At 37.0% G+C, this 14742-nt stretch overlaps 1 protein-coding gene across 2 annotated transcripts; it reads left to right on the forward strand.

The window, feature by feature from the left end:
- Positions 1-265: 265 nt before the first annotated feature.
- Positions 266-12313, forward strand: LOC149148381 (putative cytokinin riboside 5'-monophosphate phosphoribohydrolase LOGL2). 2 transcript variants are annotated; one of them, XM_089445956.1, is made up of 6 exons: positions 266-566; positions 656-992; positions 11056-11155; positions 11632-11702; positions 11882-11968; positions 12164-12313. In XM_089445956.1, the coding sequence occupies exons 3-6, from the start codon at positions 11098-11100 to the stop codon at positions 12254-12256; spliced, it is 309 nt and encodes a 102-aa protein (XP_089302082.1). In that variant the 5' UTR covers positions 266-566; positions 656-992; positions 11056-11097; the 3' UTR covers positions 12257-12313. The 2 variants fall into 2 exon arrangements, with proteins under 2 accessions (XP_089302082.1, XP_089302081.1); XM_089445955.1 differs by having other exon boundaries at positions 266-992.
- Positions 12314-14742: the final 2429 nt, after the last annotated feature.

Consider the following 14742-nt stretch of genomic DNA (forward strand, 5'->3'; position numbering starts at 1 on the left):
TTTCAAAATTTTAGGTGTCTTAGAAAAAGTTTTTGATGGCACTGAATCTATTTCAACCATCAAAAACATGATTCAAACACTACCTCTACAAGATTTCTTGTTTTTAACCAGATTCCTGCCACTTTTGGCCGTCCCGACAATTCCTCGGCCTAAGTAGACAACCCCTTACTTTAATATATGAAATTATTTGCATAGCGCACGACGTTGCTGGTTCTTCACAAAACGTAAAATGCATGGACAATAAATACATCTTTATTATTTATTACGCCGTAAGGCGTTTCCTTCTGGGAAGAACTCCCTTATATGCCACCGTGTCCTATTTTCAACCATTGATCTGATGTGTTAGACGATTAAAAGAGATTGTGCCGTTGGATCAGATCATTATAGTTGGAATTTTAATCAGTTAAGATTATAGTTGGAATTTTAATCAGTTAAGATTGCATGTGCTGGTTGAACTCCCTGTTTATCTCATGCTGGAGAGATTACCCGCTCGAAACCCTTCGCAGACAGTAGTGATGGCTTCGCTGGAGTTTCGATTTCCTGATTCACACAGTTGCCCTACAGATGTAGCCTTTATCGTGCCCTGAGGTGTTTAATTTAGATTTTAGCTCAATTTCCCATGTCTAATCTGAGTTAAATTTACTGTGATGTGTAGGGTTCCTCCCAGGTTGCCCGAATCCATCACGCAAACGACTTCCCTGCTGAATCCGAAGACCCCACAGGAAAATTTATGTTCTAATGTGGAGCGTAAACCCTGGTAAGTGACGACTGACAATTGCAAGAATGCGTAAACCCTGGTAAGTGACCACTGACAATTGGAAGAATTCGATTTGTTCTCCGGTTAGGGTTTTACAATAGTTTCCTTATTTCTGCTCTTGGTTGATCTGCAGGGTGTCAGGGCCTTTACCGCGAAGGCTAATTTTAACCACAAGAACGGGGTTGCCTCAGGAATAACTTGGGAATCTGGTCTTTTATGTCCTTCACCATTTCAGGTGCTTGCTCACATTCTGCTCTTTATTAGGTTGCTTATTTGGATTATTAAACCTTCAATTCTATCTTGTCCGTAGGAATTTGCAGGCTTAGCCATTTTGGCTGATTCAAAGTTTCCCTTTGTGTTTGGATATTGTCTGACCCATGCGGGTAAGGCCCATACACAACTTTCATTTACTATTGCAGACAAAAGAATTTGGGTAATAACCTTCGACAGGAAGGAATAAAATCACACTATTTGTGAAGTTAGGTATTGCCTGTGTGATGTACCATTGCTCTTAGCATCAGACTGAACCTGTAAACTCTTAATATGTCCTAACACGAAATGTCAAGAAAATATGACAATTACGATACATGGTTGTTAGGGGGAGCCTCCAAAATTATTGCTCGGCGATTCAAACCAGTGTTTGGTCAATATCTAGACCTGTTGGGGGGCTTCATTGATAAAACAAAGAGCCTAATCATAGGATGGAACTGCCACTTCAAAATATTAATGAAATTGTGACGGTTCTGGGATTCCCTTTAGAATGGAATGGAAATTATTTAAATATCTAGGAATCCCCATTTTGATCGGTGCCTCTAATATGGAGAGTTGAATCAATACCTTAAATAAATTTTCGAAGAAATTTCAAGCCTGGGGTGCTCAATGGCTCTCTTCATTAGGATGTGTTGTGATAGTTAAATATGTTCTATCGTCGCTTCCTGTCTACCTATACTCTGACCTTCTAGACCCAAAAGTTGTGCTCAATCAGATGAGCTTGTTAATTCACAAGTTTCTATGGCAAGGAGGGAGGAATAATGAAAGAAAATTCCATTTAGTAAACTGGAATGTAATTTGTCTCCCAATGGTTAATGGGGGATTGGCAGTCTAAGACCCTCTATTTATGAATATTGCTCCTAGAGCTACAATCGTTTGGATACTTATTTCAGATTTCAGTGTGTGGTGGAAATTTGGCTTTCTGCCGGAATATTCAACAAGAATTCTCTTCTCAGGGTAGAATCAACTTATTGGGCAGGTCTAGGTTTTACTATTTGAAAGCTGTGAAAGGAAGCAACCCCTCTTATTATTGATCACCTTAGTTGGAAACGGGGAAATAGGTCTTGCTTATATATTTTGAGATAACAAATATTTCCAAATATCCTATTGAGTGGAAGTGAAGAATTCAAAATCCTCGCTCAGTGGATGAAAAAAAATGGTTTTTCTCAAATTAAAGGACATATAAAAATGGGATATCAAAGGGGTATGGAAGGGTTGGATCAACCTAGAGCTGGTGATTCATTTAAAGCTGGTTTGGGATAATTAGACTTGAGTGATAAATGGTTGTTTATAGGAGCTGCCTAAACCTGTAGCAGACTTCCCTCCCTTGCCGAAGTCTGTTGTACAATTCATTCAGAGTGTTGATTGATATGGAACTCTGACTGTTTTGGATGATATGGTTTAATTTAAAATTGGGCAAAACAAACCAATGGAATCATTCCAACACACAAAATTTTCACTGTGCTTGAAATTCTTGCTAGATTCTTGTCAAATTTGTGGTTGGAAAGAGGGTCTGTTTGCTATACAATTAACGTACTCTATTGTTCATGAGTAGCATGGTTTTTGTACCCCAATGAGCTTGTCAAATATTTCTGAAATGATATTTTGAACAGGTCAATCCTCACAATCATCATTTTATTTATTTTGTGAGTGTTGATTAGTTAGCCTTGATTTTTTAGTTTTCTAGCTATCCGGAAGAAAAACGCCACCTTCTCCCTCATGAAAGGTCCCTATTTCTGGTATTGAATTTCCAATGGCTACATTGGGCAGTGCTACTTGTTAACCTGCAGATTAATAATTAATGCTTCTGCTGTTGCTGACATGGCACTGATTGCTGCTGCTATGATTTGTCTTATGTGAAGAAACATCCTTTAGTTCCTTAGGTTCTGAAAATTCCCTTTCTCCGGTACTAAAATCACTTAGAAGTGTTTGTGTGCTTTGTGGTTTCCCTTGTAATTTTTGTATTTGCCATATTTTCTTAGTTGCAATCTTTCAAAAAAACATGTTTTCTTAGCTGCAATCTTACTTAAAAAAACAAAGTAGTGTCATATCCGTTGTCAAGGATTTTGTTTCATGTTATTATGACTGTTTTGAGATGAAGAATTAAATGTTTTATGTTATGGTCTGCGTAATATACTTGATTGTCGAAATCAATAAAAATGTGTTAGATTGTTTTTGAAAGCACTTCTTATGACTCGTTGACTTGCAATTAACATGTTGTCTTCTCTTTTGGTGTCCTTATGATCAGGATGGAGCACAAGTAGGCTAGATTTGAGATCTTTGTCTGCCATGATGGCTGCTGATAAAAGGATTAGACGTCAGAACTGTGCTGGAATGGGAGAACCTTCCACAAAGTATGAGACTCTTCAGAGCAGGTTGAAAGCACTATCATCATCATGCGACTCAAGCCAAAAGTTCTGTCTACAAGTATTTGATTCTGATTTGGAAGCATTGCCAACACAGCAGGAATCATTAGGCATTCAAAGGCTGATTATGTCTGAAACAAGAAAATTGAAAATTTGATATGTGAAGGTCTTGGAGAAAGGGGATAGCTATGAGGTTCAATACACACATTTTATCAATTTGCTTGACTTATCATTCTGCTTCCACATACTGTCTGTTTTGAAGAGTATGGTATAAAATCAGATTCATCAAGCACTCTTGGAGTATCTGAAGTTATTGAGTGGGAGGGCCAATCTTTTAGTACAGTCAGTGCAATGGCATTGTTTTTCAATGGGGCAGGATCTGATTTTATTAAGAAACATGTCTCGGTTCAGAGTGAAAGTAATGTCCCATTTGAGAATTTGGTCAGAACCTACTGCACAATGGCAAGCCATGCAAAACATAAGGCTAATGAAGGAAAATGCAACTTTTTTGGAGAGGCATGTATTCATGCTGGTACAGTAGGGCTTACAGATTTGATTGCTCCACCATTTGATTCTCCCAGCTCGGAAACACAAGTGGATTATAACAACCCTCATGCTGATCCACTTTCAGAGACTGGAGGTATGGCATAAGTTTGGATTGCAAGCAAAATAAACAAAATATAGTGCACCATATGAAGAGAGGAGTGTGACCACTGCTGTATGCTCAGCAGAATCAATCATTCATGTAATGCATTAGCTACAGAAGACTTGAGGTATGGCATAACATTGTATTGCAAACAAAATGTGCAAAATACAAACCATTCATGTAATGTTTTAGCTACAGAAGACTTGAGGTATGGCATAAGATTGGATTGCAAACAAAATGTGCAAAATACAAACAGTGGGCGTTATGAAGCGAGGAGTGTGATCAGTGCCATTTCTTCAGCAGAATCAATTATTCATGTTGCTGTATGGTCAGTTACATAACTAGCAAAATTGTATTTTATGGCAAACATTGGCAACTGCAGGGCTGTTTTAGGGATTTCTGGAAACAAATCAATCAAGGCAGAATGATTGACTAAAGATCACAGTGCAGCCATGGAGGAGATTCATAAGAGCTTCAAGCACTCCATCCAGTTGATCAAAATATAGTGGTTTCCAAGGACAACTCTTGGCTGGTTAAAAGAAAATGTGCAAAATACAAACAGTGCACGTTATGAAGCAAGGAGTGTGATCAGTGCCATTTCTTCAGCAGAATCAATCATTCATGTTTCTGTGTGGTCAGTTACATAAATAGCAAAATTGTATTTAATGGCAAACATTGGCAAAATCTGGGCTGGTTTTAGGGATTTCTGGAAACAAATCAATAAGGGCAGAATGATTGGTTAGAGATCACAGTGCAGCCATGGAGGAGATTTGCAAAGAGCTTCAAGCACTCCATCCATATGGTCAAAATATAGTGGTTTCCAAGGACAACTCTTGGCTGATTAAAGGCATAATTCAGATTTTATACTTGAGTAAATCATGTTTTAATAGATACTGGAATTTGATATATGAACAGTGTAAAGATAACATTTTTGTTGGGAGAGGCCTATGTTCATGAATGTGATATCAAAGCAGAGTATAAATTCATGATATTTTTGTGGGATGGCCTCGGGGAGCATTTGTCTGACAATGAAGCTGTGCAAATTGTGCACAGGTATAGTTTCAATGGAAAAGCCAGGTTGTTAGATTGAGCTGCGCTTGACAATGCAGCCAAAATGCATGGTTTTATCAGCTATGATGATCATGGAAAATATGAAACATATACTCGGAAGCAGCCTGTTACTTCTTGTCAGTGTATATATATGCATGTGTACTACTGGTTTGGTTGATGCTGAAGGTTTAAGTTTGGCGCTTGCATCTCTGATGTTGTTAGCCTCATTCCTGTGTAGGTGCAATGAATTCATGCTACCTGGAACAGATCCCTCAATGGGAAGAAGAGGTTGACTCACGTCCAGAGAAACTGTTGAAGGTACAATGATCCCATACATACTGTTCCATCCAGAAATAGTCGTGGAATAACATTTCATGTAGACTTTACAAATAGTGGATATGAGAAGGTTGTTGCAACATCTACTGATGCAATAGAAGCAAGGGTAAGACGTTTGATTGTTTCATCCGAGACTTTTAGCGGGTAAATGTCCTGTGTGATGAAGAATTTCACTCCATAGACATGATGCTGGAAATGAGTTGTTCTCCATTGCAGTTATATATAGACTTCCTTAAATTCAACATATTCCTGTCAAGTTGCAATTAAATGCATCATTAATTAACACTATTAATGTTATAATGGAGTTGGGAGTTGCATGTGAAGATATTGAATTATTGCTCTAATGTTTTATTTTATAACGGAGCAGTTGGCTAACAAAAGGATACCAAACTGCTTATCCCTTCTCGTTTTGGTACCGATCTTAAAAGGTGATGAAGGGGAAAGAGGGACAGGTTGGTCCGCAAGGACATTGGAAAATCACAAATTGCACATTCCGGATTCCTGGAGACTGGGGTTTTTTTTCCAGAGGACTCTGTTTGCATTGTGCATTTTTATATTTCTCTTTACTTAAATATTCTCATTGCTGGATCAAAATGGGAAGTAACTTGTGTTTTGTAATAGTGGCAATGCTACTGGCCGGATTTTCTATGTTTATCTATTATTTTATTGAATGAAATAACATTTGAGTATCATTATTATGCTATCTTTATTCTTGAAATCCTTACCATTTCGGTTAGCTCTCAGGACTATAAAATTGTTCTGTTATTAAATCAGTTGGTTGATCAAATGCATTTTCGTGTTCCTATCTTTAAATTGAAAATTTACAAAAGATGTAAAATAGTGATTCGAAGTAATTCTGTGTCATGGGTATGCAGACCTGTATCTCAGGTACAGATCCTGGATGGGGATGTTGGGTACATCCTGGGTGTGGCTGGGTTGTATCCAGTTTGGGAGGGTATGTGGGGGTATATCCCCCTTCCCTATTCGCCATGTCATGGACACCTGAAACAGATCCTGGATGGGGATGTTGGGTACATCCTGGGTGTGGCTGGGTTGTATCCAGTTTGGGAGGGTATGTGCGGGTATATCCCCCTTCTCTATTCGCCATGTCATGGACACCTGAACATATCCTGTGGGTTGAGGGATGTCCACACATCCCCTGCATGCGGGTGCACCCCATTCCAATAAAAGAAAATAAAGGAAGAAAACTTTAATCTGTCCTGTCCTTTTCTAATTGATTCATCGACCCACTTCCTTGTATTAAAATCTATTCAAATCCCAAGTCAGATGACTTACACCATTTCCTATTCATTCATTTGCTATCCATTTTTTGGCATTCGCTGGCGTTGGACATTCCTTTGCGATTGGGCATTTCTTTGGAGCTGAAAACACACATTCGCAGATGAGTTTCTGAGTGTTCCCTATGGATATGACATCTGTGGTGTTGGCGAGGCACTCCTGGGGCATTGGAGAAGCATTCTTGGGAGTTTGAGATGTTTATTTTTCTCATTTTACACACAGAAGAGTTTCATATTTTTCTCTTGAAATGTCGAATACATGTAGATTATTTTATTTTCTGCATCTAAGTAAACTCTTCCATAATGATATTTTCCTGGTGAGAGGTGATTTCGATCTGATAAAATCACTTGAGGAAAAGAAGGGTGGCATTTTCCATCTTGACACTAACTCACACCTCTTCCACAACATTATTAACTCGATGAAAATGGTGGAAATCCCTATCCGCAATTGAATCCACAACTGGAACAACAACAAAGGAGGTAAACATCAAATTTCTTGTTTGTCTAATCTCTTTTTAATCTCTAAATCTTTTCTTGCTAAAGATATTTTCTTGGGAGCTTCTATTTTACCGAGCATGGGGTCAATTTAATGACCCATTTTCCTTGAGCTTGACATCAAATAGTCCCCAATAACAGGCCATTTAGATTTGAAGGCTTATGGCTGTAGGATCCTTCCTCCGTGGATAAATCCAAGGAATGGTGGAAGGAAATGGAACTCCGAATCCATTCCCCAATGCCCATATTCTAGAAAACACTAAAAGCCCTCAAGGCTCAAATCAAAAGATGGCTCCGAGGAAGAGTCTACGAATATTCTCCAAGAAAAAAACTAGTTAAAAGTCTAAATGGGATATATACAGTGACAAATTATCCTAGAGTGTCGATCTGAAGCCTTAGCTCAACAAAAAGGATCTATCTTGGTGCAATAATAAGAAAGAAGGAAACATGAAGAACAACTCTAGAAACATAAATCATAAATCAATTTGTTAAAAGAGGAAGAGAAAATTACTAGATTCTTCCACATATTTATACTCTAGCATCACCACCATAACCAAATATTTTCCCTTCTAGAAAACTCTAGAAAAAAACTCACATACGCAAGGACCTGGAAGGGGAGCTCAGGAATTTCTACAGTAATCTCTTGAAAGAACCCTCGACCAATAGGCTAACTTCCATTAGAAAAATAGTTCCCACATCCATTGTCTAGTTTCCCATGATCATAATGTCGCCCTCATGATAGAAATCACCCTTAAAGATCTGGAAGAGGTGGTCATGAGTAATTTTGTTGTTACTTATGCATATAATTAATTTAATAAAAAATAATACATTAAGATTTTAAATGTTATATAAAACAAGTTTAATCAAAAATATATATTTTATGTTTTTGGTTAATATGCAGTCATTTATGTAGATATGTAGTATTCATGTTAACACATAATATTGTAAATGGCATACGACATTGACTTTAAACAATAAATATATATATAAATATATGAACAACAATTTTTTTTTGTATTTAGATAGAAAGTATTAGGTAAGTTTAAATGATGACATTGATCTTGAATATATTTATTTTTTTATTACATATATTGAATTTAATAAATTAAAATTTTAAATATTATATAAGAGTGTTCTAATCAATATGTTAATAAGGGATTAATTGTCACTCTTTAATATTTTATTCTATGATAAAAAACAAGGAAAAGAAATGTTACAAGATCACTATAGTTATGTTGACTTAACAAGTTAGGAAGGTTGGATGTGTGGCATTTTTTTTGGTAATGAGAACGAATGTGGGTAAGACCTGACCAATCTAAGAGGATGTGTTTTTCGTCTTCAATCCTCTTAGTATCGCAAAGGTGATGGGTTCTTTAGTGTGAGGATATTTGGTGGATAGTCCAATGCCCAGTTTCACTACGAAGCTCGCAAATGTGACTAAGTGATAGGTTCTTTAGTCTCAAGGTATTTGGTCGATAGTCCAATGCCCAGTTTCACTATGAAGCTCATGAGAATCAGTTCTCATATTTGCAATGTTTATTATATTCTGCATACTGGTCAAGATAGAGAGATAATTCGTGTTAGAAAGGGTGGGGTTGATCTCATTCTTGTAATGCCTTAGCTTCCTTTTCTCCTCTATCTACTTATCATCCAACAATTTATCCTTAAATTTGGAGCTAATAGTACTTTTAATATTATCCTTATTCCTCAGGATGACCTCCTCCTTTATCCCCCAATGGTCGAGTCAAGACTAGGCATCCATATGCCATCTGCGTTTGAGATGGAAATGTTATTTCTTCTATACATTAGACTATGCTTAATATATATACACACATATTAATTGTATATGTACATAAGAAATTGAATTTAAATATAATAATTTTGTTGTTACCTATGTGAATAATTAATTTCATTTCATTGCATTAAGAAATTAAGAAGGAGGGCTTGAGTTTCGTTGCACTATGGTGGAGATTGGAGCTCGATGCAGCCTTATGGATATCGTGGAGCCGTTATTCTCAATACTGTATACAGGATGCAAAAGCCCCAATACCTTGGTGACAACCCCAGCCGCAGACACTTGCATTGTAAGGTATAAATACCCTAGAGCTACCATATTGGATCTAGGATATACACTCATCCTAGGGATATGTAATTCTAATTATGAAGATTATAACTTCTAGATGATTGATGTGATATGGTTCAATGATCAATCTATGTTTTTTTATGTTTTTTATATCTAATTCATCATTCTACATGTTTTTGTTGACATATATGTATCAAAAATTAAAAAATATAAAATATATATATATTTTTAAAAAATTGCTCTGGGATTCGCTCCCAAACCGGGAGCTTCTGAAAATGTCGCTCCCGCTCCCAAGTAACATTGATTGTGCCTTTGTATTGGCAAGAAAACTTGTTTCATGAAAATTGAAATTTTGTAAGTTAATATACATGTAACCAATTCAAACAACCAAGAATGAGAATTGAAATTCTGTAAGTTAATATGGAGTGACCAATTCATACAACCAAGCACATTTTAGGAGACAAAAAGAACATTATATTATTCGTTCAATATAAGTAATAGTTACAAGCATCTCAAAAGAAATAACAAATAGACAACCCATTTTCCTTCCTACATAATTGCCAAACCATAATAATCAACCCAAAACATACATATTGTAGAAATCTAGTTGTCTCTGAGCTGTATGTAGTTAATCCGAAATCAATATCCTCAACCATACTTTTACAAACCTGGAGCCAGCAAACCATTTTCTCACAAAATAACTACTACTCGACAATAACTACTACTCGACAAGATTCAGGAAACAATGAACTCTCCACTGGAAACTACAGGATGGACTAAAAGCATTTCCTGTGAACAATTGATGGGCCACATTCGTCATATTCTGCTCGTGTTACCCACATCTGTACAAACCAACAATGAAATTAGTCACAAACATGCTTGTATTTGATGAATCAATGAACCCAATATGAAATAATCAGAATGATGTTATTTGATGTTAGAACCTTAGTATCGGTTAATATAAACAACAAAAGTTATAGTTCCTTAGCCAGAGATATCTTCGAGTAGAGTTGGGTCCAACTGGTATTAGAATGAAATTGCTAAGGTTAGGGTTTCATTTTTTCTATTAGACTAGTTCCACTGTCTAAATTAATAAAATCAAAGAATACTTGTAGCCAAAGGCATTGGTTCATGACTAGCATCAAGCCATTCACATAGGTTCTATTATCAGTTTGGAGTCTGGACTACCCTCTTACATTTTTTATGTCAATCAAGTTATATTAGAGTTGGATACATCAACTTGTTCTCAATCGAACATTCTAGCTCAGACCATTTAGGACTAACTCTTTGCCATGCTCAAGTAAGACCTGGTAAGGTCTTTTTGGGACATGACTTAGCAGGCTAGCCTTTTAGGACCAGAGCTCTACTAAGGGCTGAGCTTCTATGATTGAAGCTCTACTTATATAAAACCTTTCAGGACCTGAAGTTCTACTTACATAGGACCTTTCAGGACCTTTCTTTTGGCAAAGGGAAGTTTATTTTTGGAAAGCTCAGGAAAGACCCTTTAACACCAACCTGGTATAGTCCTTCTAAGACCAGAGCTCTGCTTAGATAAGACCTTTCGGGAGCTTTTCCAAGGACTGATTGCTCTGAAATTGGATGATTAGGATTTTGCATATTGCAACTGATTGATGTGCTTTTGATGATATGGCCATGACTATTCTGGCTTTTTATGTAATTGAAATAGTTTTTCTAATGATGTTTTGTAAAGATCCTACAACCTAAACTGTTTGAGATGGTAAATTATATCACAGATATCTGGTCATACAGCCGGTGAAGTAAAGACTGTTGCTGACATGCATGAAAGGAAGGCCGAAATGGCTCGTCAAGCTGATGCTTTTATTGCTCTTCCAGGTGATTTGATACTTCGCATTTTTAAGAAACTTTTTGGGGTATGATAAATAGGATGGTTTGCTGTTAATTGCTTAGTTTTTAATTGCACCTTGAGAAGCCAAGTGCACTCCATAGCCACTAAAATGTGCCATGACGGTAGGTAATTCTAATAAACTAAAATGAAAATAAAATGTGAAGGTCCAATTATCAATGTTAAGAAAGGAGCTCAGGCCATTTGTAATTATGTAAAAAAACTTAAAATTAAATTGATATAGATCCATCATACCTGGTAACTAGAAATTTGAATCTCTTGTTGTTTGTTTGTTAAGTATATCTCTCTATGTTTAATAGATCAAAGGTTACGATGAATCTATGCTAATGGTAAATATGCATTGATTAGGGCCTGGTGAGAGACAGTATGCAGATAATTTATAATAAAACTTGCAAATCCTTTGATATTCCATTCCCTGATTTCTTTAAGATTTGGCTGATTGAAGGTGGTTATGGAACAATGGAAGAGCTGCTAGAGATGTTCACATGGTCACAACTAGGCATTCATGATAAGCCGGTACATATCCACTATTTAGTGTTGAATTGTTTTAGAGTTCATTCAGTACCCTTACCATTGATCTTCAAGAGTATTGCCAATTATTGAGAGTATTGATCAGTCATAACTTACTGAAAGTGCAAGTGGGTTTACTTAATGTTGATGGCTATTACAATTGCTTGCTTGCCTTATTTGATAAGGGTGTTGAAGAGGGATTTATAAAGCCTTCTGCACGGCATATTGTTGTGTCTGCTCCAACAGGAAAAGAACTTATAGCCAGGATGGAGGTAGGGAGAATGTTATAGAAGTGATTCTAGCTTGATGTTTGCAGTGTCTAGTAAAGAACATGGTCAGGGATTGGTATCCAAAATAAAATGTTATCATTAATGGATTAGAACTTTTGACTGCTCATCTTTTAGTTATATATTCATATATTTGGTGATGGGGATTAAAAACATTTGTAGTTTGGATATTTTGTGCAGGAATATGTACCTATACACGACACGGTTGCTCCTCGAGGAAACTGGGAAATTGAACGACGAGGATACCCTGCAGCCTCTGATTTGCATTCATAATAAATTTGACCTGCTTGGTCCCCAATTGTAGGCAGTTGTGTCTTTTTGAACTTCTTAATTTAACATCATCGATCATATGCATAGAAGTTGCACAGGGGATCTGTAGGTTCAGAACATAGAAGGGGAAGTTTGAACCAGTGTTACCAGGATCGTGGCTTGAACCTGCCATTTTCCCAACTTGTCTGAGTCAAACTTGGTTGTTGACAGAGAGTTTGATTTTCCAACTTGTAACTTGTTTGTTGACAGAGTTTGACCTCTGAGCATGAGTATGACTTAGTTGATTGAATCAAACTTGTGTAATAAAAACCCTCATCCAGCCCAATTTAGGTTATTTTTACCTCTGCTGGGTTCATTGCTCCTCTACTGAGTGATTAATTTATGTGAAACAGACTGAAGGGAGGTCATGTTGTCGCACTTACCACTGCTTATATATTTTCATCAAAATATATATGTGTATATCTTTATATTTTTGTTCTACTCTCCAATTTTGTCCCGAATTTTTTCCTTATCCTTGCCCAAAACTTGGCCTCCCTGAATTTTCCTTGATTATACATCTGGTAACGCTTGGAGGGAGCTGTGCTAAACGCCATCTCTTTCTTTAAACTGTTAGAAGCCCCCCAAATGCCCTGTTTATTTCTGTATCCATGTATACGACTAGGCCATATGTGTTCTCTGTGTTGGTGAAGTGATAACATGGAATTTAAATGCCCTACTAGGTTACATGTAATGTGTTGTCAAATTGGCCCCGTGAAACTTGAAATCATGATAACTGATTTGGAATTGCGATTTTTTATCTGCTAACACTAGAGTGTTGGGACACACTCATCATCAAGCTATGTACACCAGACTTCTTAATAAATGAATAAACTGTGGTCTAATTGTTAGCAGGTCTCATTTGTCTAACTGTAGTTACTAGCCATCAAAAGCACATAAAAAGATTTAGAGCTAATGCTAAATGTGTATCAGCAGGGTTTTGCTTGGTAGAGTTTCTTTGACTACTGGACAAGGCACCATCTATGCTGATTCTTGTATTGTAGAATCTTCTTGACAAACAGTTTCCCTTGAAACCTGAGACGGCCTTCTAACTCAACTCATATGTCTTTGACCTGGGAGGGAGGTATAATTATATGGTACCTAGTAACATCATACTCCAACTCCACATCACCTGGAGTCATCTTTCTTTTTCGGGTCCGGAAAAATATTGTCCCACAGTTTAGGTGTTCCAAGCATCTTGCTAGCCCCTTGCAGATTTCCTCCCTCATCCCAGTTTTTCTAGATGGACGACGAGGGTAGTAACCAACTGCTCGCTGAAATACCAGCTGGTAACCCCAAGGTATTTAATGAGATTTGCTCCCGTGAAGGGCCACCCACCCCTTGGGATATAAAATCGTGTTATTTGTTGTTGTTATTGATATGGATGAATAGTTTATGTCCTAGACTTCCTTTTGTTCCTCATATCCTGAATAATAATAAATCTAGATGGTATTGTATGTGCTGCTTCAAAAAGAGAGATTTACAGAATATATATCTTGTCGAACAAGTCATAAATGACTTCTGGTTATTCACAATTGAAGTTGGGTGGTTGTTTAATCCACAATCCAATCTATTAATTTTCTAGTATGCCTTCTCTTTCCTACTTCTTGCTACCATGGATCGTCGAAATCAGTGTATTGCTTGCTTGCTTTTACATTTGAGAATTGTAACCCACTACGGACTAAACTTACACAATTAATTTCCTTTGCAGAACTTGAAAAGCACATACCTGATGCACATGTTTTAATTTCTACGCCTTTCCACCCGGCCTATGTGACAGCAGAGAGGATCAAGAAGGAAAAGAACTTAAAGCTTCTTTTGACAGCTGGTATTGGTTCTGATCACATTGATCTAAATGCTGCATAAGCCGCTGCTGTGACTGTCGCAGAAGTTACAAGTACTATTTCTGAAATTATACTGCTTGTCACTGCCCTGTTCACGCTATGGACATTTTGGTATGAACAAGTTTCTGCAATGATTCTTCATAATTTAACTGACACCTTCTTCAACAATTTTTACAACAAGTAATGTGGTGTCCGTGGCAGAAGATGAGCTAATGCGCATTCTCATATTGATGCGAAACTTTGTGCCTGGATATAAGCAAATTGTTGAGGGTGATTGGAAAGTGGCAGCAATTTCTTACAGGTCATATGATCTAGAAGGGAAAACTATTGGTACTATTGGTGCAGGGCGTATTGGCAAAGAACTACTTAAGCGTTTGAAGGTATTCATTCTTAGGATCTAGTACTACTTTATGATGTTGCAAACTTCTTTTCAAAAACCAGTGCTCCATAATTCTTATGCATGCATGCTGTTTGTTTCAAAATTTCAATCTAATAATAATAAACATTACAAGATGTTGAATTGAATTGCGTTCCTTTGTACAACGCTTCAATTGTAAGCTTCTTTACCACGACCGTCTTTCTATTGGACCCGAATTGGAAAAGGAAATT

This window comes from Pinus tabuliformis, chromosome 9, assembly GCF_031772625.1.
Source record: "Pinus tabuliformis cultivar Carrire ecotype Pingquan chromosome 9, CPIR1, whole genome shotgun sequence".
NCBI classification, from domain to species: domain Eukaryota; kingdom Viridiplantae; phylum Streptophyta; class Pinopsida; order Pinales; family Pinaceae; genus Pinus; species Pinus tabuliformis.

Bases quoted from the DNA above. Each gene is read 5' to 3' on its own strand.
- LOC149148381 (XM_089445955.1), top strand. From the start codon at position 11,098: ATGCATGAAAGGAAGGCCGAAATGGCTCGTCAAGCTGATGCTTTTATT. The intron at 11,703-11,881 runs GTACATATCCAC...TTATTTGATAAG, and splicing joins TAGGCATTCATGATAAGCCG to GGTGTTGAAGAGGGATTTAT. The intron at 11,969-12,163 runs GTAGGGAGAATG...TATTTTGTGCAG, and splicing joins AACTTATAGCCAGGATGGAG to GAATATGTACCTATACACGA.